The sequence below is a fragment of the Spermophilus citellus genome (genome assembly GCF_964194105.1).
Source record: "Spermophilus citellus genome assembly, chromosome: 12".
Taxonomy (NCBI): Eukaryota; Metazoa; Chordata; class Mammalia; order Rodentia; family Sciuridae; genus Spermophilus; species Spermophilus citellus.
In genome coordinates, this window is record NC_138198.1 from 47412799 (window position 1) to 47437213 (window position 24415).

At 39.9% G+C, this 24415-nt stretch overlaps 1 protein-coding gene across 1 annotated transcript; it reads right to left on the minus strand.

Annotated features, from left to right (window-relative positions):
- Positions 1-11053: 11053 nt before the first annotated feature.
- On the minus strand, positions 11054-11504 carry LOC308631937 (heparan-sulfate 6-O-sulfotransferase 3-like). The gene has a single exon (XM_081263485.1). It carries the CDS (start codon positions 11477-11479, stop codon positions 11228-11230), a length of 252 nt encoding a protein of 83 aa, XP_081119611.1. The 5' UTR covers positions 11480-11504; the 3' UTR covers positions 11054-11227.
- Between the last annotated feature and the right edge of the window lie 12911 nt (positions 11505-24415).

Here is a 24415-nt window from a genome sequence, read left to right on the forward strand (position 1 = left end):
ATTCACACTTGGAAAAATACATACCCTAAAACTTTAAAGTACAAATTAATAACCTTTAAGAGCATACACATTTAATTATTAGCAGTTCTCTGCCTACAGACTTTCTGTAGGAGAGCATTTCAAATTACTCCCCTTTGCCTGTTTTCCATCTCACAGCACTCACTAGTAAGTTAACTTGTTCCATGTATCATTAGTAATTCATGACTTGCTTGTGAAAGTGCAGGGACAGCACTACTACAGACCTAATACAATGAATATCTTATTAGGAAGAAATTAACAAATGAATTGTTACTGATCAATAGGTGTTGAAGAGAAAATTACAATGATAGTAAAACCTAAATAATTTATACACAGTATTGATTTTTTCATTACATTAATTATTCTTTATAGCACACATAAGGAACTTGGAGAATAAAACTGTCAAAGCAAAGAAATTTATCTGTATTAGTGTTTTAGGCTCAAGTCTGAATTTAAAAGACAAAGAACAGGCCATGATCACAAATATTTTTAGAATGTACCCAATAATAAATTTGATGTTTCCAATGTACCTGAGTTTCTCCATGGTGTCAGAGGTTTTCATTCACAAGTGTTTTTTTTACATTTATCAATGAGAATAGTAATATAAATCTCTTCTAATACAAATATTAGAAATAGAAATAACTATTAATTCACCTCTTTCATCATATTCATAGAAGGCATAATAAGGAACCTGATGAAGCTGTGAGGGAAAGAAAATCTTCCCTGACACCTTCTCCAGATTTTTTAAGTTAATAGGACTTAAGTCCAGTTCAATGAAGTACAAATTCTTTACAACTAATAATTTTCATAGCCATCACAAGACAATTCCTGAGGCAAATTTACTGTGATAAGTAACTCTTCCCATCAAAACAAGGGTCCAAAGATGACCCCCTTTCTTACATGTCATTGCTGCCTATAGCCATGGCATATAATGGGATACTAATGAAAAACAAAAGAGAGAGAACTGTGTATAAAGGTGGACCAAGAAAAAGACAGCATAGGGTATTATATTCTCCAGGGATGGCCCTATTCCCAGAAACTCAAAATCTGTTAAAACAGATTTAACATCCACAGCCATCCCAACAGATGTGATACATACAGATATTCCATTGAATATTGTTTTGTTATCTATCAATATGTATATAAATGAGCTTTTTTGTGGCATTTGACTCTCAGGATTAAAGCATAATTCCTTCTTGGGTCTAGTTTCATCAGATATCAATTTTAATTATTTTCCATTATCTAATAATAATGAAGTTATACATTCTGCAGAGAAACATGCAAAATGCACATTTTTCATACATATCACATCTCCCCCAAAATAAAAACAAAAATAGTATTTCAAAGTCCTTTAAAATTGAACCTAAATACATTAGAATAATTTCATATGTGACATAATTTTTTTCTTCCCTCACATTTTCCTTTTGAGAAACTTAAAGCTCATAAATGTTACTCTGAAGAATCTTAATGCTCTTGGAAGAAAATCTAAGCAACAGAAAGCATCTCATTTCATAAATATGTTTTTGCAAACTATACCCAGTTTTGCACACTGCTTGTCATGCCTAAACTAATATTATTATGTAACTCCAAATTTATAAACTGCCATAGATATAACATAAAATGTGTTGTCTACAGTGCATCTTTTTTTTAAGAGAGAGAGAGAGAATTTTTTAATATTTTATTTTTTAGTTTTCGGCAGACACAACATCTTTGTATGTGGTGCTGAGGATCGAACCCGGGCCGCACACATGCCAGGTGAGCGCGCTACCGCTTGAGCCACATCCCCAGCCCTACAGTGCATCTTGATACAAATTTAACTGCCCAAATCTTTCACTTTACCAGCTGATTCTTATGTGCTAAGGTGACAAATACCTAAATTTAGCATTATTTTTAATACTTAGCAAAAAGTCTCTTGCCTATGGTGGCTGTTCTTTTGAAAGTGTTTTTGTTTTTGTTGTTGTTGTTATTATTGATTTTTCTGTATTCACCATTCTTTAGGTAGAAACTCTGATCCATGAAGAGGACACTTGGTACAGGTACTAAAATACAGTATCAGTTCTTGTCTCATATGTTGAACAAAACCAAGGCATCCATAAAATGAATTAGAAGAAACTTCAAACTATTTTAAGACACTGTGAAAGTTGTTTTCTGATTTCATTCTTCCCAATCCCAGCAACTCCAAATCCATTTCCATCTTTCTCTGCCTTGCCACAGGCCAAGGAACAAACACATCAACTAGCTCTTGTGCTGATAGCCTCCAGGTAGATTCACTCAGTGGAAGACAATGGAAAAGATGGACAGGTGGAAAGAGAAAGTGGTCCAGGCATATCCTTCCCACACTTCATTTGTCCTCCGGCCTACAGTTATGGCAGTTGTTTCTTTCCACAAACCTCTTCTTAGGTTTCCGCCACAGAGGCATATCTTCTGCTAGCCCCCAGAAGACAACAGATATGATAAAGCCTTTCTCTCCATTTGCTACTTCACAGACTCAGTTGCCCCCTTGTTACTAGTTACAAGGTACCTTGAGGTCCAATACTGGTTCCATTACCTCTGTTCATAATTATGTAGCAAGTTCCTTCAAAATCCCCAAAGGGGCTTCTGTTTGCCAAGATTCTGGCTAATAAAGCTGGTAATGGTGTAAAACAGCATCATGATACAGAAGAAGGTATAAGTAAATAAATGTACAGCAGCAGCATTTAAATATACTTGCACTTCAAATCAGATGGTCTCCTGGATAGTTGATTACTTCCCACAAATGCACTAATGAGGCAAACCACTGCACACAAGACGAATTTCTGTCTTCTACATTCAATTTTCCCTTCTTTCTGCTTTGGTTCTTTTAGCCCTTCTTCACCTTGACTGTTTTTGCCTTCTCTCCTTCTTCTGTGGCACCCTTCTAATTTATATTCCAGATGACCACTGTCTGCTCTCTTCCTTGGCTTGTCACCTTATTCTTTACTGTATTATAGGGATCTTCAGACTATACTCACACATTAAGTTAGTACGTGTCTTTCTAGGTCTAGGTTTTCACTTTTGAAGTAAACCCATAAAAGTTTACAGGTTTCTAATTAGAGTCCACAAAATACAGATGTCATCATACAAGTAAGTGTACAGATACATATTCAGAGCCTTGAACACTTTGGAAGAAATATTCTGTAAATCTAATACATAAATATTAAGGATATCAATGTGATCAGCCTTTATACCATCTTGGATTTATAAAGAAACTAGAATGTAGGGGCAAACACATATAGCATAAAATGCCAAGGTTCTGGAAAAAATAACACTGTAGTTATCAATAAAAAATGGCAAGATATTCATAATAGTAATGAACTACAAATATTATGTGCTCTCAGGCAACTAATTCCATTTCACTGCAGGACTGTTTCATGTATGAATTTCATTGAATGTGTTAAACATTTTTATTGCTGTTTCATTAATTTCCCATAAAAATAAAACAATAAGCTGGGGAAAAAGCTGCAAGTTTCCATTCAGCAGTAGTCACTGAGTGCCCATGGAGTATCCATGGAGTCCTAAGAATTAACATTTAATTTTTATCTTTTATAGTTTTTCTTTGCATTGTAACTTGCAAGTTCATTTTTGCATTATTTATAATGAAAATTTCCAGATTCAAAAAGGATAATACAAGCTTACTTATAATTTTATCATTACACAAAACAACATGTATGTATAAGACAAATCCCATAAAAAAATAGCTAACACATAAGATTTCCTGTGTTCCAAGAGAACCACATGGATTATTAATGCTCACAGCAAAATTTTACTCTAACTACTCCCATTTTCCTTTTTTTAAAATTTATTTTTTAGTTGTACACAATACCTTTGTTTATTTATTTATTTATTTTTATGTGGTGCTAAGGATCAAACCCAGGGCCTCACGAATGCTAGGCGTGCATTGTACCTTTGAGCCAAGGTTCTGGAAAAACCTTTCTAGAGAAGGAAATGGCAGAGAAGAGCAGATAACTGACTCAATCCAAGGTCACATGGCAGTGAGTGATTGAGCCAGATGAAAATCCAGGAGGTTTGACTTAGGAGTCCACGCTCTTAAACATCACTCTAATTGAATTCAGAAATCAGACAGCAACACGATTTTCAGTGGCTGATATTTGTTATTGGTTTCCTCTAACTTCTCTTAAGAACTATTTTCTAATTCAAAATCTCTTCCTGCTGCCCTTCAATATCATAACCTCCAACTGCCAACAACTCAACCATCTAGCTTAGAACAGTAGTAATCCCTAGCCTGTATATACCAGAGGTTATATACACTTCTCTCATCCTTTCATCCTAGATCAGAGTCTCCGTCCTCTCAATTTAGGCTGATTTTTCTTCTAAAGTAAAAATGAATGATGGAATTAACTTTTCTAAAAGGCATCTGTTTGTCCCCAAATGAACTTCTGATTTGCGGCACACTGTCTGATAGGAGAAACTTCCTATCATTGCCCAATAAACCCTGGCCTCCATACTTACTTTAACTCCTCTTTTAGAGAATGAGGGGAGTCGATACCTTAACTAATTATGAAAGTCAACCAATAAAAATTAGAATTTTCACCTGAGATAACAGTCTTTGACACAAAGCATTAACTCTGTTTTCTAAAGGACCAAAATCTTGTCAAGTTACATTGATATTTTTAAAAGGTAATCTAAAAGCTAACATTTACTGAGCATCTTCTATGGGTTAATCTCTGTACTAGGTACTCTACATGTATTTACCAGCAAGTGTATTTACCAGAGGAAGACAAAAACAAATAATACTGCATAAGTTAATAAATAGCATATTTTCTGACATTTAGGTAAATACTTAGTTATAATTTAAACAATGTTATATTAGCTAATCAAAATCAATTGTAAAGGTATATATATCATATCACAAATTCAAAAACAAGATAAGTGATTACTACAAAATATTAACACAGGCTCCCCATTTAATTGCTTTCATACTGAACCAATTTCTAGGCCCAATAATTTATTTTGTAACTCTTAAAATCACATTAGAATTTGCCTGTCTCAATTAAACTGTTTAATTCATTATTGAGCATAAATAACTTTCAAATGACATAAGCTTCTGATTGTCTTTAGTCAAAATGAGATGAAAAATAATTAGCTTTGGGGAATAATAATGTAAGAGTCTAAGATTAAGCAAAACCACATTATCAGTGGCTAAATTTTCCTAGCTTCTAATTATTACATGAAAATTTCTATTTCTCTAAAATCAACCCAATCAAATATCTCAAGGTGACTAGCAAGAAAAAGGCAAAAGAATAAATCATCTATTACCATTGACTACTTCCAATTTATATCCTTGCCGCTCACAAAAACTGAATGAGTTTAATTTAACCTCTTTCTGATTTATAGCAAATATTGGTAGCTTGAAGCAGAAGCAATACTTTAAGAGACCCAGTAATGAACAAATAAGTGGATATGGCTTACAGACAGTCTCTTATCTCTTAGTTTTATACTGCCACACAAACCTTATGGTAAAAATTAACCTTCTTGGCAGTTCAACATTTCTAATTAGAAGAGACATCAAACAGATTATGCTTTAGAAAGCAGCACAGGCTATAACATTCTGGAATATTTGAAACAGAGCCCTACAGATGCTGTATATATTTTAGTCTGATGTCTAAAGGAAAAGCAATAACCAGAAGATGTTTCAAAGTGGTTCTGGTATTTTTGTGGAGAGTTGTGTTACATTTTCTCATCTCATATTTTTTGTACTCATTATTAAGAAGCAGGCAGTTTAGTACACAGGGTTCATTTATTGCTTTTGGCCCTGAATGTGTAAAATAGTCACCATCAGATTGTGCTTTACCAAAAGTTTCCTAGATAGAAATATTTACAAATTCTGGAGGATGGACTACTCTTCTCTTGTCTATGCATGAGGTAGGAAAGGGGAGACAAAAGATACCCTGCACTCATCTTAGATCCATAAAATAGAAGGCCACTCAGGTTAAGCCCTCCCCAAAGATTTCCTCCTACCACATCAGTAGCTCCCCAGCCACTTCGAAGGTTTTCGCTACTGGGGGACACGCCACGCCTCTTCACACAGCAGCTCATGCTCATGTTAGACAGTTAAAATCTTATAAATTCTTACTGAGTTGAAATTCCATTGCTTCTTAACCTAATTCTATTCTTTAGAGTGATACAGAACAACTCTCCTCTACCTTCTATGTAATCCTCTGAGTATTTGAAGACAAGCTTTATGTCTTTCTATATTTTTTCCATCTCCATATTAAACATTACCAATTCCTTCAATAAAATCTCACATGAACATGGTTTCCAGATGTTGCTGATAAATTTGAGTTGCAGTTTGACTCTAAAATTTCCCTAATTTGAATACAAAGAAGAGATCTGAAGATTCATTTATTTCTATCTAATTTATTTGCATCTTTAGTCAACAAATTGGAGGGACTGTCCAGAACTCCATAGGCCCCTTGGCTCAGGAGCTGTATTCTTTCTGATAACTGATGTCCCCACTCCCAATGCACACACATGCAAGCAGGCTTTCTCCCTTTCTCCCTTTTTCTTCCCCTCCTCCCTGTCTTACCACCACCACCACCACAGATACACACACATCCCAGTCATAGAGGTAGTTCTGTGATACAAGAACAGTCAAAGAACACTGTCTCTCCAGCCACAATGACTGGCTGAAAGAACACACAAGCTGAAATTTGTCAGTTATTCTCTAAGACTTCTCAGAAAAGAAACTCTCAAGGAACTCAGAGAAGGCCTGCTTTCCTCTTGGCTTGCTGAGCTATTAGATGTGAAGGTCATTCATCCACCTCATGGAATGAGCACAATTTAGTAGAAGGAGATCACTATGCAAAAGAGTATGGGGACAGAGATCCTAGTTCCAGTCAGTCCTGAAACCACCTCTACTCTTTCCTGGGGAGTAGTAACATAAGTAACTCCGCTCTGACTGGATTAAATTTGAGTTAGGTTTGTATCACTTATAACATAGAGAGAGGTCTAATATAATATTCAGATGGCTCCTATTGAAACAAGACCAATGGCATACAGGTCATAAAGCAGAAAGATTGCCACCCAACCTATAAGAGGATGTGATAGGATATCTTCCAGCATTATTTAAGAATTGGCATTATACTCACCTAACAAAATCTGTCTGTCTTCTCTAACTGCCTAGGCTCCATGGGACTGACACTGCTCAAAATTCTAAGACCATCATCATGCCTGGCACATAGTAAATAGGTACTTAAAATACCTTCTCCTACAGAGACAAACTGATGATGAAGTAGGCAAAACACTGAATTTAAATTATGAAAACAAAATATGAATTCCCTGGAGAAACCCTAAGCATATCATTTCACCTTTTTAGAGTTAGATTACTCATGAAAACTGTGGGACTAGATTATCTCTTTGGTCTTTTTTTAGCCATAAAATGGTATGTTTCTATCCATACTCAGTAACCAAGGATCAGTTCATGCATATTAAGAGGAAAAACATTCAGTAAAAAAGAAAGAAGTATAAGATAGTGTGAAACAATAACATACCAAGTAATAATTGGGAGTAAAAAAAAGCAACACAAAACTAACAGGAAGAAGTTATCTGTAATATGAGAAAATAAGTCATTCAGATGTGCCATCTGCCTATTAGCTTCCTGTCTTATTCTAAGCAATTTGTGATTAGAAATTACTTCTGTGCTGGATCCACACTGCTAACCCAGAGGCTTGCTCCTTCATGAGCAAGTGTAATTTCCATGATGGATCCTTCAACCCTTCCAGACGTCCCTTTTCAGAGTAGCACTCTTGCTTGTGCCTTTCTCCCACATTTTCCTACCTCCTCTCTCACCATTTCAAATAGTTTTTCTTGTCATAAATAGAATGCCTATTATATTGTGTGTCCCCCATCCCCTGCTACTTATATTGCCCCCTGCAATGATTAATGTCCAAATGTCCATAATTTCCAATTTATTGCTTAAATTTAGAACTTAGGATTCTCAGTAAAAAAAAAAAAAACCCATAAAATGGCATCGCTATAAGTAAGTCAAGGTAACCCATTTATACCCAAGCTGCTCTAAGGAACTGACCTCAGATCCTTTTGGGAAAAAAGGCCTTTATTAGGCAAAATATTATTAAAATTAGCAACTAATATCACAGTAGTACTATATATCACATATTAAGTCTTAAGTACTGTATACCAGCAGTTTATACTATGCATATAAACTATGCTAAGCATTTTACATATATTAGCTCATTTAGTTCTCATAATATCTCTATAAGGGACATTCTAATTATTCAAATTATTCTAATTATTTAAAGGTGAAGAATCTGAGGCTCAGAAAGAGTAACTTACTGGTTACATGGCTGGTTAATACAAGAACCACATCCATCTGACTCCAGATTCCTAGCTGTTACCCATTACTTGATCCATAAGGGCACTGATCTTTGAGAGAAATGAGGAGGAGGTACCAAGGGAGGATCAAAAGCAGAGAGCCTAGGCAAATAAAATCAGCAGGATCTACTTCTCAGTTTTGCTTAGAGCCAGCCCTATTTGAAATAGAACCTTGTTCCCATTATGTAGCAATAGATTATCTGCCATTTTGCATTGTGAAAATGTACCCTCCATTATCCAGGCTAATCTGGTTGACTGTAGAATGCTGTACACAAACATTACAATGACAGACAACTAATTCAGTCTTCTCTGCTAGGAAGATGCTAAGGTTAACATCTTTTCAACTTTATTCCTATAGCTTTGGATGCAGGGTGCTTCACTTATGTCACAACGATTCCTTCCTACAGTATCTAGAGAAGAAAGGCGATTGAGAATTGCTGGGAAAAAGAGAGGATGGTATTTAAAAAAAAGAGGATTATAAAAAGTGATACAAACAAAATACTACCATAAGAATTTTTTGAAGAAAATTGGGGCTGGGGTTGTGGCTCAGCAGTAGAGTGCTCACCTAGCACGTGCAAGGCCCTGGGTTCGATCCTCAGCACCACATAAAAATAAATAAATAAAAATATTGTGTCCAACTAAAAAAATAAATATTAAAAAAAGAAAACCAGTATAAGTGAATTGAGTATTTGATAACTTGTGATTTGGAGAGAAATTAATATTTATGATACATCACTAAATAAAGGAAATAATTACACTGTGCCATATAAATCATATGTTTAAATGGTCAAGCTGAAATTTTCCTACATTATGAAATAGAGATATTCAGTATTTCCTATAGAAGTAACACCTTACTGTTTGTGATCTATGCAGGGCTTCATTTAATGGCAGCATCATTTCATCACTCAGCAAAAAAGCCAATTATTTTTAGATTCTGGGCCCTCCTCTAACTTCTAAATCTTCATCTATTCACTAAGACATTGGTTTAAAAAAATGAATCCCTACTAAACAGTCATTAGGTGTTTCTGTGTGATAATAAAAGTCTCAGTTTTAGTGAAATAATAGCTAGGAAGCACACTAGCAAACTCTGATGTCAAACAGGAATATATAATATCTAAATAAAAAGAATACAGCATAGGATGAAATATAACAGACAACTCACTTAAGTGAGCATGCTTATGTTAAAAAGTTTGGAAGTAACACTTGGCTGTTTTAGGACCAAATAAAGTGGCAGAATCTAAAATAACATACCATTAAAATTTTTAAAAAAGAAGGTCCCAAAGTATCCTACTGAGAGACTCTAATGCCCTCATTCCAAGCCCAGTCAGTTTCTTATTCTAATCAATTTCCATGAAACAGGGAAAGGAGCAGGGAGGAGAGAGAGTATTTGAAAAACTACCAGAGTAAAAAAAAAAAAAAAATCTTATAATGAAATTTTGCTCATACTTGGAGAAATGAAGTAGAATTAGATGCTTCAGTGGTGGCGAATTCCAGAATCTGGGTAGTTTCCAGTAAATGAAGCTTTTCCATAATGTCAAATGCAAAAGCTATCTGATACCAACATTACTGAGCCGAGTGTTTAAATTCCTATTTCCTTACACCAAATTGTTTGAACCTTTGAGATAAAAACTTCAATAAACTAGTGTTCCAAGCTTTTAATATTTTAGTCCCTTGAGCAAGCATGTCAGATTAATCTTCAGATTGCAATGGGCATAAAGAGCATTCAACCAAATTCTTAAACCCATGCCTCTCTCAAAGGATGTTAATAGCATAAGCAGTTTCATTGACTATTAGATTTCCAACTTTCCTAATATTCAACTGCATTACCACTTTCTAAAAGGGGGGCGGAGTGGGTGGGAGGAGTCATTCCCTCCTTAAAGCAAAGTATGTTACTTCTGTGATCTTTGTACCCACTCAGTTGGTAGCACACTGCCAGGCACACAGTAGGCATTTAACAAATATTTTTAAAAAAATTTGATAGAATAGCCTGAGAGAGAGTGGAAATCTTGCTGAGAACAGCATGAGCCCAAATCCTGGCACTGCTGGATAACAAAGATCATCTCCAGAATTAGGGTTATCGATGTAAAGCAGGAATTTGCGGGTGGATCTTCAAAGAGCCATCAGGAGGATTGTTTCCTGAGCTGGTGGGCAGTCACCCAAGAGCCACTTATGAAGAGATTATATTCCTCTCCTCTATATCATGCCTGGAAAACTCCTGCCCTCCACCACCACCACCTCCCCCTACCTTTTCCTGGGTTTGGGGTTCCGCCACAGAACTTAAGTATAAGATTCCAGCCTCTGGTCTAACCAGCCCCCGACCCCATAGCTATTCCACGGTGTTCATTGAGCAGGCAGGATACACAGCACACGACAGCTCCCTACACCTTTGAAGGTGAAAGCAGGAGGTGGGGGGGGGTAGCGGAAAGCAGGGGGAACTAAAGAACTGGTGAGTTCAAGATCCCGGTGCTAACCAGAGATTTCTCATCCCTCACCCAAAGCCTCGGCCCCAACCGCTACAAAAGGCTGACAAGCTCAGGGAACTCGGGGCCGCTTGAGGCCGGGACTTGGGGGAGAGGGGCAGCACTTGGGGCAGCAAGGTAGCAGGAAGCTAGACGGGACATGGGACAGTACCTGGTGTGGCTGTGGTTGCGGTGGCAGTCCTTCTTCTCCATGATGGCCGGCACGCAGTTGGTGAGCTCAGTCCAGTCCGCATGCAGCCCGCAGCTCCAGCCGGTGGAGAAGCGGGAGAAGAGCCACGTCTCCTTCTTGCCAGGCCGGTGGCAGGTGCACTTCTTCTGGCCGGCTTTGCAGCTACAGGGCTGCTCCAGCCGGATGTTCTTCACCAGGTGCCGGCCGAACGTAGTGCCCCGGTCTTCTGGATGTGCAGGAACACGATCACGTCGCGCCCTTTAATGTTGAAATCCACGAAGCGAGTCAGGTCCTTCAGGGTGAAGTTGAAGCGCGGCACGAAACGGGGCAGGGACCCGTTTTCGGGGGCCTCGGGGTCCGGCTCCTCTTCCTCTTCTTCCTCCTCCTCCTCTGGATCCCCCGGCTCCTCGTCTTCGTCCTCCGGCGCCGAGACCCCCTGCATCCCTTCGGGCGGCCCCCGGGGCGGCGGCGGCAGCTGGGGCCGACGCTCCCACTCCTCCGGAGGCGCCTGTGCGCGGCGGGCAGGACTCGGGGCGGCTGGCGGGCGGGCCTCCCCCGCGCGGGGCTGCTCCCCGAAGTTGGTGCAGGAGCTGGTGCAAGAGGGGGACACGTACTGGTACATGATGACCACGAAGAGGAGAGTGAGCACCGGCGTCAGCAGCCACTTGTTGAACCTTTCATCCATGGTCCCGCTCTCAGGCCGGCAGGTGAAGCGGCGGCGGCGGCGGCGGCGATGGCTGCAGCGGCGCGGACCGGCGCCTGCTCGGAAGTTTCTGGGACTCCGGGGCGCGGCTCGGAGCCCACCGCTCCTCCATGCCCCTGACGCCGAGGCGTGTGGCTGGCTGGCGGCCCCGCAGCACTCGGGGGCTGACGAAGCCGGGGCCTGTGAGCCGAGCAGGAAAGGCGGGCGCCGGAGCGCGCGGCTGCGGCTGCAACGTGGAGCGCCCTACACTCCCGGGGGCGCCAGGCTCGGCCGGCTCCTCGCTCCCGCCCGGGCGCGGCGCGGCGCACTCAGGCGACACAGAGCATCCCGCCTCCGGCTCGCAGACGCTCAGGCGCTGGGAAGCGGGGATCCGGTCCTGGACCTGCCCGGGGCAGCCGGGCAGCTGGGCTGCTGTGGCCGCGAGCGCAGGGGCTGCATGAGGCTCGCCAGGGCGCCCGCCAAGGGCGAAGGCGCGGCCCGGCCACGCCGCCCCAGGCGACCGTGGCACCGCGCCCCTCTGGAGTACCCAGCACCTTTGCCCGTAGGTCGCCAGGCGCGGGATCTTCGAGGGCGGACGGCGCCCGCCGCAAGTTTGCAGAGCAGCCCCCTCAGCGGCAGCGGGCGACGCGCCTCTGTGGAGCCGCCTCTCCTGGATAGTCGCACTGCTGCTTCGGGTTGGTCAGCCCAGGAGCAGGGACGTAGACACTCCCTCACACACAGGCTGGCACAGCCACAACCCGCCAGCCGGTGTGACATGAGCCCTGCTACCCGCAGCAAAAAAACCTGCTCCCCGGAGGAGTTTCCAGGGGAGGAGTCCGGGGCTCCGAGGGGCTCGGGGGCGGCAACTGGGGGTAGGAATCCCTTCAGCCTGGAGCGAAGAAAGATTTGGCAGAAAGGCTAAGGTGCAGCAAGAAACAGCCCCGAGGAGGGCGTCTCTGGTGCTGATCTGACACCTCTACACTGGCAGCTTTCTCAGTTGGAGAGTGGACAGAAACCTGGGCGGCCTTCTTTACAGAAATAACGTCTCAAACCGCTGAAGGAACCACCTAAACTAGACTTAACACGGATTCGCTGGTTCCTCCTGGGCAGGGGAAATTGCTCCCCAATACATCCTTAACTGGTGCTCAAAATTTATTTCGGTCCTTTCTCAACTACGAACTTACCTATGCCCAACTCCACTCTGTTTATTCAACCAGCATCCATTAGATGCCTTTTGTATATGAGACTCTGTGTTCAACGCACATTTCATTTCTTCCAGCTCCGGACTGTCCAGTCCACAACCATGCAGAACATACTAGTTTAGTGATCACCTTCTAAATTCATTCTACTAATATGCACTGGGTTTCTTAATGTTCAAGGCTGACTCCTTTGCACCTACTTTTACATATATTACTTTCTTTTTTTTTTTTGAGAGAGAGAGAGAGAGAATTTTTTAATATCTATTTTTTAGTTTTATCGGTGGACACAACATCTTTGTGTGTGGTGCTGAGGATCGAACCCGGGCTGCACGCATGTCAGGAGAGCTTGCTACCGCTTGAGCCACATCCCCAGCCCCATATATTTCTTTTTTTAAAAAACAAAAAATTTTAGTTTTTGACGGATATTTATTTATTTATTTATTTATTTGTTTTTATATGCAGTGTTGAGAATTAAACCCAGTGCCAAACACATGGTGGGCAAGCGATCTACCACTGAGCTATAATCCCAGCCCCCTTGAGTGGCTGTATTTCATAAATTAAGCCCTTCTTTTTCTGCAGATGTTTTTGAAAACTTTATTTCTCAAGTATTTAGATTTTGTATTTAATCCCAAATATTTTCTTAAAATCAACCTCTATTTTTTAGATAATGAATGGATTTACCATCAAATTGGAGTAACTGCCCCACCACTATCCCTAGACCTGCCTGACCTGCTTTCTGAGTGAAGAATGGCAGTGTATTGAAGTTGGAGTCAATGCAGTGTGACTTCCTGGTCCAGGCCAAACTGCTTCTCCTGGCTATCCTGCCAGCACAGTCCTGGGCATTCCACACCTCCATAGTAGCCCACCTGCCCAAGTGGCCTCTTTGTAATCTATGCAGTAAGTACTTCCTGAGACCCTGCTGATCTCCTTATCATGTCTCCTTTGCAGCCATTCAGATCTCTTTAAGTTATGCTAAAGTTTGCCCATAGGAAATTGATTTTTATTATTCTTTTTAAAAAATATTATTTTGGGGATTCTTCTCAATAAAGTTTTCTTCCTTTGTTTCCTTTCCTGTTTGTGACTCTATAAACATCCACAAACTGTGCCCTTACTGAGGGAGCCTATATTTGTAAGAAAGGTGTTGGGTTAGATAAATCAGCTTCTCTAAAGTTCATTTGATTCTATTTATTTTGCTCTCACTTAGGTTTAAAATACCATTAATGGCATCACACTACACTTCAAAGCAAGAAATCGTGAGAGAATAACAACCCAATAGAATCCAGCAATTTTTAATTTTTTTTTTCAGTTATAGATGGACACAATACCCTTTATTTTATTTTATTTTTATGAGATGCTGAGGATTGAACCCTGTGCATCACACATGCTGGGCATGCACTTTACCACTGAGCTACAACTCCAGCAATTATTTCTTGAATACATCTAGCTGATGGTGTTGCTTATTTATATATGTATATATCTCCAATATATATATATATATATATATATATATATATATATATATATATATATATATAAAACCTTTAATCAAGTAATAAAATCATTATACTTTTTCATATAACCTTATTTGAGAAGGTTCTTATTTTCTATACATTTACTTGATATCACACAAATAGAACCTTTTTAGTCACCTAAATTGTTAACTGGAGCACTAGTGGTAATTTCCATAGTGGAAAAGCTCTTTCCTAGCCATTGTGCCCTTTGTACCTCAGAACAAAATCCTTAAGGAGATTAATGAAGTATAAAATCCCATTTCAAAGATGAGGAAACTGAACCAAAGAAAGGTAGGTGAAAGCAAAGTCAGGTTGAGAAACTAACTTCCCTGGAGTATATTCAAATCATCACTGAAGAAATCCAGTGAACATCAACAACAGAGCTCATAATTTCCTCTCTCCCCTCTTGGGACTCTTTGAGTCAGGAAGCAGGAAGAGACAACAGAATAAGTAAATTATTTTCCCTTTCCCCTGGCTTTATGAGCAAAGCTGAGCAATTCTACATCCTACAGTACTTTGGAACCTAGTCTGTGAGTTTCCAGATAAACAGGGGAAAGATAATAACAATCATGAAATTATTATACCATTATTAAAATAAGTTATTTAGAAGAATTTCAAAAGAAAATATTGTAACAAATATAACAGCTATGTTGCTAATACAACTTGTGTGTCCGTAAGAATGTCCTTAACAAACATTATCCCAGAAGTTCTCTTTCTGGTTCCAGTAAAATACCTAATGGAGTGCCACCATTTCTTTTAGGTAATCACATGGAAAACAACACATAGAGTCAAGGCAATTACATAGATAATTCAGGCATGTACAAGGTATTCGTTTTTAATGACAAGTAACGTTGGTTGGGTAAACATGGTCTTTCCTAAATTTGGTCTTGGTATGACCTAATCAATGCTCTTAAATCATGCAATAAACAGGGTTTCTTATCTACAAAGGCAGACCTCACATTCGGGCAAAAATGAATAGAAACTTTCTAAAATTGAATGTTCTCCAGGTAAAAAGGAAAAACATGTTTGCATTCAGCCTACTATAGTTACTCCACGATAATACCAGCTGGCAATTGTTTTCTGGCTAACAGATTGCAGCTACTATGATTCCTACACAAATTATTAAAATAATAAAAATAATGTTTTCAAAGAGCTTTCTTCGAATTCCTTTGCCAGTCTAGCAATGAGCTTAACACTATCTGTGAGGCAATTTGTTCACCTAATTTTATGCCTTAATAAGCTTTACTACAATTATTTTCTTGCCTGATTATTTCTCTGCCTTAACTTTAGTACTCTTCTTCCTTTTTCTTCTCAGATATACTCAAACCTGTTAACAACATTGCACTCCTCCAGGATTCAAACTTTTGATTAGAACAGTCTCCATTTAATCAAGTTCAATTGGGAGATAAAATTGCATCTCAACTTCTTCGTTTTCCCTTTGGTGCAAGAAACTGCCTTGAGAATGTTGAGGAAACCCTGGAGAGATTAACAATCCAAACAATAACAGAGAATAGTTTTGGATCCCTACATTAGCACACAGAAATATATAGATATGAATGCCTTTCAATGGCGATGAAAAACAAAATAGATTATGTCAGTCTATGGCAGCGTGAATCTACCTTTCAAAAATAGAAAATGCTCTTATACACTGAAATGACTTCTTTCTCATTTTTTGTAAACAACCCCCCCAACCCCCTAGGGTAAGCAGTTTGCAAATAACAGCAAAGTGGTAGCTTTTTTTTTTTCCTTAGGAAATTAAATGTAAGACTTTGTATAGTCAGGGAAAACTGCAAAAAGAATTGTGATATATACTAAATGTATTCCAGTTCACTACATGATTGTAACTTTGGGGCAACTGTGACCCTACATTCTGCTTCCAATAGCTTTCTTTTTTTTTTTTAAGTCTATCGTGAACCTCTCTGTGAGAAAGTATGAGTCCCACACTCATTCTACTGTGTATGTGTGTGTGTGTGTGTGGTGTGTGTGTGTGTGTGTGTGTGTAAACACCTGCTAGCATGATGTATGACATGAGAAAGCAATCCAATAGCTTTCTATTTTTATAAACAGCTCATGTTTAGCTTTATTGTACAACCTCTTTATTCACCATAGATGGCAATCTGAGTGAACAGTGGAAACTATGTTAACTGTATGCATAATGTATTAATTCAATATAATGTAAGTAGATGCACTCATTTTTTTCACAGTAGATATGCATTTATTTCTTCAACAAGAACTGGTTAAGCGTTTATTGTATACTGGCTATTGTTCTGAGTGTTTCAAACACACCATGAAACAAGAACAATAAGGACCCTGCCCACATGTATCTTACATTCCAACAGTGGAAAAATGAATGATGAAGAAATAAGTGAAATTCATGCATTTAGTTAAAAGATGTATGTTGACACCCTGACATGTGTCAGATATTTTTAGGTACTTGGGATACACTAGTGAACAATAAAGGTAATAATTTTTGTCCTAAAAAGCTCAAAAGCCAATAGTACCGAACAGTATAGAAAGAGTTAGACAATGGGAGATGGGTCATGTCAGGACTTGTGAGACATTGTAAGAATTTCACTCTTAGAGAAATAGGAAATCAGTGCAGGATATGAACAGTTTCTAAAGGGTCATTTTGACTGTTGATAAGAAACTATATAAGAGGACAAAAATAGAAACAGGAAAGCCTGTTAAGTAGCTGTTCTTAACCAGGTAAGAGGTGATGGTGGTTCAGACCAAGACAAGGAGACAAGGTGGTAGCAGAAGAGTTGGTGGGAAGTAGTGAGATTGCCGGTAGTTTCAGGAAAGAACCATTGATGTTCCCTGGTAGATTGAATGTGGAAAATAAAGGAAAGAGTCAAGGACGATGACAAGATGTGGGGCCTAAGCAACTGGAAAGAAGGAATTGTCATCAACTGAATGTCAACTAAGATTATTACAATTGCTAGGAAGGAAATAAAAAGTGTTATGTGACAAAGAGTAAATGGCAGGGGTGGAGAGAGTGGGCCAGTCCTTCTCATTTTGCAGTCATCAGAGACTGTTGTCACAGGGACACAAAGAGGCTGCATCCCAAAGGATTAGCATGAACTAGCCATGCCAAACACCCTGGAGATACACTTTCTAAACAGAAAATGATTGCAAAGTTCTGGAGTTGGAAAGAACTTAGGGGCTCAAGGTAGAAAAGGGACATTAGAGGAGAGGTTGGGGCTATATCATTCAGAGCATGATAGTAGTTACAAAGAAGCCATTGGAGACTTGTAAGCAAGGAACTGACACAACTAATGGATATTGAGAGCTCACTAGGCTCCATGAAGAATGGATCGGGAAGGATTAGAGAGAAAGCAGGGAAACCAGATAAAAGACAAGCGCAATTGTCCAAGCAAGAGATGGTGGGACTTGCAATAGGATGGCAGCAGTGGAGAAAATAATTTTCAAAGTCATGAGTCCAAAGACTTGCTCTGGAAAGGTGTAACTTCCTTCATTTGTCAATAAAAAGACAAAAACTGTCTGTAAGATTCCATTGCTAGAAACAGAAGGAAATGAAAAGAATCCAATTTAAGTTAATTTAGTCACTTCTTAGTTAACCTCTTTCTCTTTAGGGTGAGTGGTCAAGGTCATGTTTTTCACCCCTCTTCCCCTAGAGTGATCTAAGTTAGGGAGTTTATATAGCATCTTTGTGCTGACTGAGAAGTGTGGTCCATAGGAAATTACCTTTTCCTCCCTCTTAGTCCTACCTGGACTCAGACACATATCTTAATTTCTGATGGGTCTTCTGTTATTCTGTTATAGTCTCAGCTACCATCTTCCTATGATTGGCATCTTCTGCTAGTGAACTGTGAGACCCTTCCTAATTATCAATCTCTTCAGTTCTTTGATGTTCTTTTCTCAGTGACCCATTACTATCAAAACCAGTGATCTTTTAATCCCATCAGACCCATCTCATTTTTACTGAACAAATATTCTGAAATAATTCCTTTAATAATCTCAAATTAAGCATCATAGATAACAGAACCTACCTACATACATAATCTCAAAATTAACATGATAGCATGATTGCAACATAAAGAAAATGTAGAGATGATTAATAAAATACTGAGTATTTCAATATGTAAATGCTCAGACCTGACTACAGAAGACAACATAAAGAAGTCCTCTACCTCTTGTGTCTCTTAAATATCTCAGTTTAGGATTTAAGAGAAGAAGGTCAGATGCCATTTCTTTCAAGAAGAAAATAAAATATGTTAGTGGACACCAGAATTAAAAATAGCAGTAGGATAAGTAAGAATAGATCTGACTTAAATAGACATACCATAATGGAAAAAAAAGGAAAAACTTTAATTGAAGCAGAGATCATACACCAAGACAAATTATATATTTTGGAATAAAGAAAATGAGGAAGTTTGATGTTCTCATAAATGAGCTAGGCTTCTTTCTAAATGCAAAAGCAAAATAATTTTCTATAATATAAAATATCTCAAAAACCCACTCCTTTCATTTTAAAACCCTACTATCATGAAGGTATAATTCAATTTCTGAATGTAGGAGAATACTTAAAAGTCACATGGATGCAGGACAATGCCCCCACAAAATAAATGCCAATAGATATCCCATTGCATGAGCTATATACCAAATCCACCTGAGCCCACATACTGCAAACTCTCCCTACATTCCCTTTGAGAATCTTTCTCCTGGGCAAGTAAATAAATAAATACAAAGATAGATAGATAGATAGATAGATAGATAGATAGATAGATAGATAAAATAAATCCAGTTGGGGAGATTAAAAAGTCAAGTCAGCACACATTTTTCCTCCTTTTCCTTAGACTTTGACTCTTGATAGGCAAAGCCACATTTTAAAATTTTTAAATTATACCTATTTTGTTATCTAAAAGGGTCTAGTTTTGCATTTGAAGTTATGATCATGTACTTGGTAAGTGACACTACTTGGATTTGAACCAGGTAGTCTGATTCCAAGGATGAAAAGAAATTACTATATACAAGATACATGGTGGGAATGAAATCAGTAGATTTCTGAAAAATTGGATAAGGGGAAATGAGCAAGGGATGAATCAAAAATGATGCTGAGATTTGTCCTCTGAACTCCTAGGAGACTGAGAGTTCCCCTTACTGAAAAGGAGAAATAAGAGAAAGGGATTAAGAAATAAGAGAAAGGGATTAAGAAATAAGAGAAAGGGATTAAATAAGAGAAAGGGATTATCACAAGGGATTATGGAAATGGAAAAGAATGTGTTTGGAAAGAAGTCTCATGAAAAGACCAGTCAAGAAACGTGGAGGAATACATGTGCTCTGAATAAGGAAGTGATTGAAAGGGAAATAAATGCCTAGAAATTTGTGAACTTGAGGATGAAATACATATCCTATGATGTGCATCAACTGAAGAAATAGTAATGTACCAGTGTTGAATAAAAATGAACGTCAAAATACACATCATGTCCCATAGGAATCTACTTGCATTCATGTTAAACTGGGTCAGTTACTGTAGAAATATTAGGATTTCAGCACTAGGAAACAAATATGTATTTCAGGTGGATGACTATTTCTGAGAATAATCTTGTGAAAAGTTGATTATAAATCCACATATATGAACATGAATGAATTTAGGGAGTATATAATATGACACATACATTTCATATTTTGAAAAATCTGGAGAGTGTGTGTATGTGTGTGTGTGTATATATATATATATATATATATATATATATATATATATATATATATATATACAAAAAAACCACACACACAAACACAGACATTAAAGAGTAGAAATATATATGCCAATCGAAATTCATCATGAAATATTTATCATCCACAGATCCAAAAATATTTATTTTACTGAACATGTATTTATGTATCATGTTGTTCAAGTGAAAAGCTCACCTGGAGGTTGAATTCTCAGTTCCAACAGCGTTTAGGAGGAGTGATCTCTTCTCACAATTTGTATCTGCCAAGTCAGCCACCTCACAAGAATGGACGTGGGATAGGAGGTAGGATTCTATATGTGCATGTAAAAATGCATGTTGCTGAATAGGCTACAGAGAAAGGGAGACAGGAATTCACATATTTGTTAACTTTCAAAACACATGGAGAACTATTTCTATTAAATTGGACTAGATTTATAACACCTACCCTTTATAATGCCAAAGGCCAGTCCAACTATACACCAGGCCTCCTCTGAACTGCCTGTATTTCTATTCTGTTTGAGTTATTTTTCTCCATCATATTAGTATTCGTAGTCACAATCTAGTAGGGTATGGGTTAGTGTCAGGGATTCAGTATTTCGAACGGAAAATAGGAAAATGAATCCAATGTGTAGGCCAATATGTGCTACAAAAAATCTTCCCACTCTCATCCAGAACATTGCCTTGACATTACCTTCGCAATAAGTAAGACACAATTTGAGGAGAAGATTTAGAAATGCTGTGAATACATATGTGGAATGGAAAATGCTCAGGAGTTCACAACCTTGGAGGTGGTAGACTAGTTTCCATGAGTAAGGGACAGGGTAAACACTCCACAAACGTGGAGCTCTGCTGGCCTAAAGACTTCGTGAGAAACTGCCTCTGAGGTTGGGCACTTGAAATGTATGTTGTTGTCAGGAGATTTAGTTTCCTTTGTAGTGAGACCATCAAACCTGGTCTGCATCTATGTGACCTGGAGGACACGGTTTCTGATTTTCCAATGAACATGAGGCAGAAGTGCTGAATTCTCTCTTTGCAGGTAAACTGTGGCCACTGGGGTCTAAGTGTCTCCCTGTGTGGACTGTGAAGCCATTTGGTCACCCTCCACTTTTCGTGGTGTTTCTTGCTGCTGCACTGGGAGTTTGGAATTTGCTTCAGGAAATACAAGGAGTTCAACTGGGACACAGTGCTGGAGGGAGTTCTGTCAGTGTGGTGGGTCAAGGTCCTAGGAGAATGCACCAGCCAGGCTTCTATCCCACAGAGCTTGCCCCCTTGACCATAACAACCTGATTCTGAACATTGCCCTGAAACCCCTCCGTATAACAAGATGCCTTTACACAGAAGAATCTACTCACTGCACCATGTCAGTCACAAGCCATTTGGAAGCCAGTGGCAGATCCACATGGCCCCACCACAGATGTTTTATCACACACCTGCACACCACTGCTCTAGGCCCACTACTCAGCAGGCCCCAACTTACTGGCATATCTGTTTTACACCATTTTCATGAAAGCCAGTCAATCAAGGCACTGTCTGGTACACTCATGATCAGCAACAGGACATCCATATGTTCTCCAGTGCCACCTGATCATGGGAATTTCAAAAATTTCATGGTATTTATCTAGCTAGCCATTTTTAAAGGATGAAGTTGCAGGCACTGTGGGTTTCCATTCCTTCAGGAACCATTAAATGGTGAGGAAGCTCATTTCAAAGAAAGCTCTGGAGAACTCTCACAAACAAGGCTTCCCAAAGAGTGGCCAAAAGGTCACAGGAAGCCAGGCCCATTGAGGTCTACAATGTGAGCTCCACGTGTATTTGGACTCTCCACTATGGCTGCCAGGTCTTTAAGAATAAAATCATGTGATATCCTGGCTGAGATTCCCAGTGCTCTGTGGAAAGCCAGCCTGAGCCTAGATCTCAGTTTCCAAGGGCGACTCTCATGCGTGGCCTCCTAACATCCCGACACAATTCTCGGCAATACTCCACTGAGGTCAGTTCCAGAACTCAGTCTCGAAGGGGAATCACACCAGAGTTCAAGCCCAGGTGGACCCAGTCATCTCTTCCCACTGCCACACCAATGACCACAATTCAAACCAAAACACTGCCACATGGCCCTCATCTTCTTCCATATAGACACTCATGATAACCTCTGGCTGGAGGTTTCCATGAGGGGCACAGCCCAAGACAGTGTCCACAATGAGCTCCCTTGCCTCTCATCTGCCTAATGTCAGGGTGGCCTGGACACCATTTCTGTGGACCTGGAGTGATCAAATAGGCCTCTCGTTAATACTGCTCTACTTCTCCAATTGGAGGACTACTGACTGCCGGGTATAGATTCTTTGTGTGAACTGGAGTCATGAGAAAACCCAAGCACCTATGGGCTAGCCTCTGCAGGGCTTTGAAGGACTCATTTGACACAAAGGATCCCTATTCTCACTTGATGGAGGTCAGGAACCTTACAGAGGAAGGCGAGAGACTTCATCCATGATGACTGCTTTTGTGCCAATTTGGCTTTGGATGCACACATGGGATCTTTCCTTGGATCCATCAGGTGCTGACAATCTAAGCCACAGCCTCACACAGGGCCAAGAGGCTGATTCAGACACATCCCTTTGCAAAGCAATTAAGCAAAGAGCCACAGGTGATGCCCATTCATTTCCATTTGAAAACTGTTTTCTTCAGGCTTCACAAAGGGGTGCCCTGAGGCAAAGGCCTTCCTGACATTCAGGGCAACAGAACAATAGGTAAGCCAAAGGCCCAAAGCAGGGTTGCTCCAGGGAGACTTTACTGGTCACACTGATATCTGAGTTTTCTGAGATGCTCACCATTCCTTTCAAGTATCCAGTACATGGCCATGTCACCGAGCTTGGAGGTGGTGCATATCTTGGACACAAAACCATGAGCCTATTCTGGAGAGTAGCCAGAATTCAGGAAGAAAACAGGAACTTAGGAAGATGGTAGGTGTTGCCCATCCATAAGGCAAGCCGCAGTCCATTCATAAATTGGGCAGGATGAATGCTGGGAAGCTTTCTACTAGACAGGACACATCCATTGATGCATTCTCTTTTCTAATGTCTACAACCAGGGACACAGTGGGATACACAAACATAGAAACACTCGCCTTGTCAAAAGCCTTACTAGAAACAGTCTACTCCAAACCAAACAAACTGGCTTTCCTACCTATTCTCAGAACATGAGACAAAACCACAAACTCACACCCACACCCACAGAGGCACCTCCTTTCAAGTTGGTCTGTGACTACCAGGAGTGTCATCTGACTGGTGGGCCATACTATGTTCCCCCGAAAAGGCCTGTCCTGTCTCACATCTGGCCTCCTTGGCCAACTCTGTGAAGTTGTCAGGAGCCAGTGGTGAGCCACTACCTGCTTTCTCAGGAAAGGCCCCTCTGCAGAGCTTTCCTGGCATTTGGCAATCCTCACATCAGTGGGTACCAAGAAAGACTGACTCCTTCCTTGGTAAATCCAAACAAGTGAGCCCACTGGGACTGGGACTGGGACTGGCTCTGGGTGCCTGGCTTCCTGGATCCCAAGTTCAGAGAGTTCCATCACCAAGGAAGTGAGGTGAGGTCACTTCCTTCAGGAACTGAATGAGGTCACTGCCTTGGCAACCACTGTGTCCTAACAGTTGCTTCCAAGGCTCCCATGAGATGGAGGCTGCCCCTCCTTCCTGTGACACTTTCACAAGTTAGAATGGAATATCAACCATAGGCACCAAGGAACAGCTCTCCACACAGGCCTGCTTTGGTCCATCTTGTCTACATTAAGAAGAGAGAGGCTCATTCAGACACATCCCTTCATCCTGACCAGGTTGTTAGCCATGGAAGATGACTTCTGCTCTCTCAAGTCCTTCATAGCTGCCTACATCTTCTCCAGGGATCATTTCTGCATGGACCTTTGAGGTTCTCAGCAGGTGGAAGATCCCCCACATTCCTGTATTGTAAGAACAACTCTGTCCCTGCTCTTCTGTAAAGTTAGATTGAGGGAACAGTGTATGGTTAGGGTGAAGAACCTGTTTGATTTGGCTTAGGAATCACTCTGCTGGATGAAGAATGATATTGGGAACCTGCGATATTTATAATAATATATAGGTGAAATATATGTATGAAAACAGAAATCCAAGTAAGATCCGAAGGCCATAAGGGCATTGGGCCCTTGATTGGGATACTTAGCTTTGAATGACTTTCTGCACAGATGTCTCAGATAAATCGATATACAATGGCATAGTACCTTGTACCTTGGATGATTGAATGTAGAAGAGAACATCCAGTCAAAAA

Excerpts from the sequence above, each read along its gene's own strand:
- LOC308631937 (XM_081263485.1), bottom strand. The coding sequence starts at position 11,479 with ATGCAGGGGGTCTCGGCGCCGGAGGACGAAGACGAGGAGCCGGGGGAT.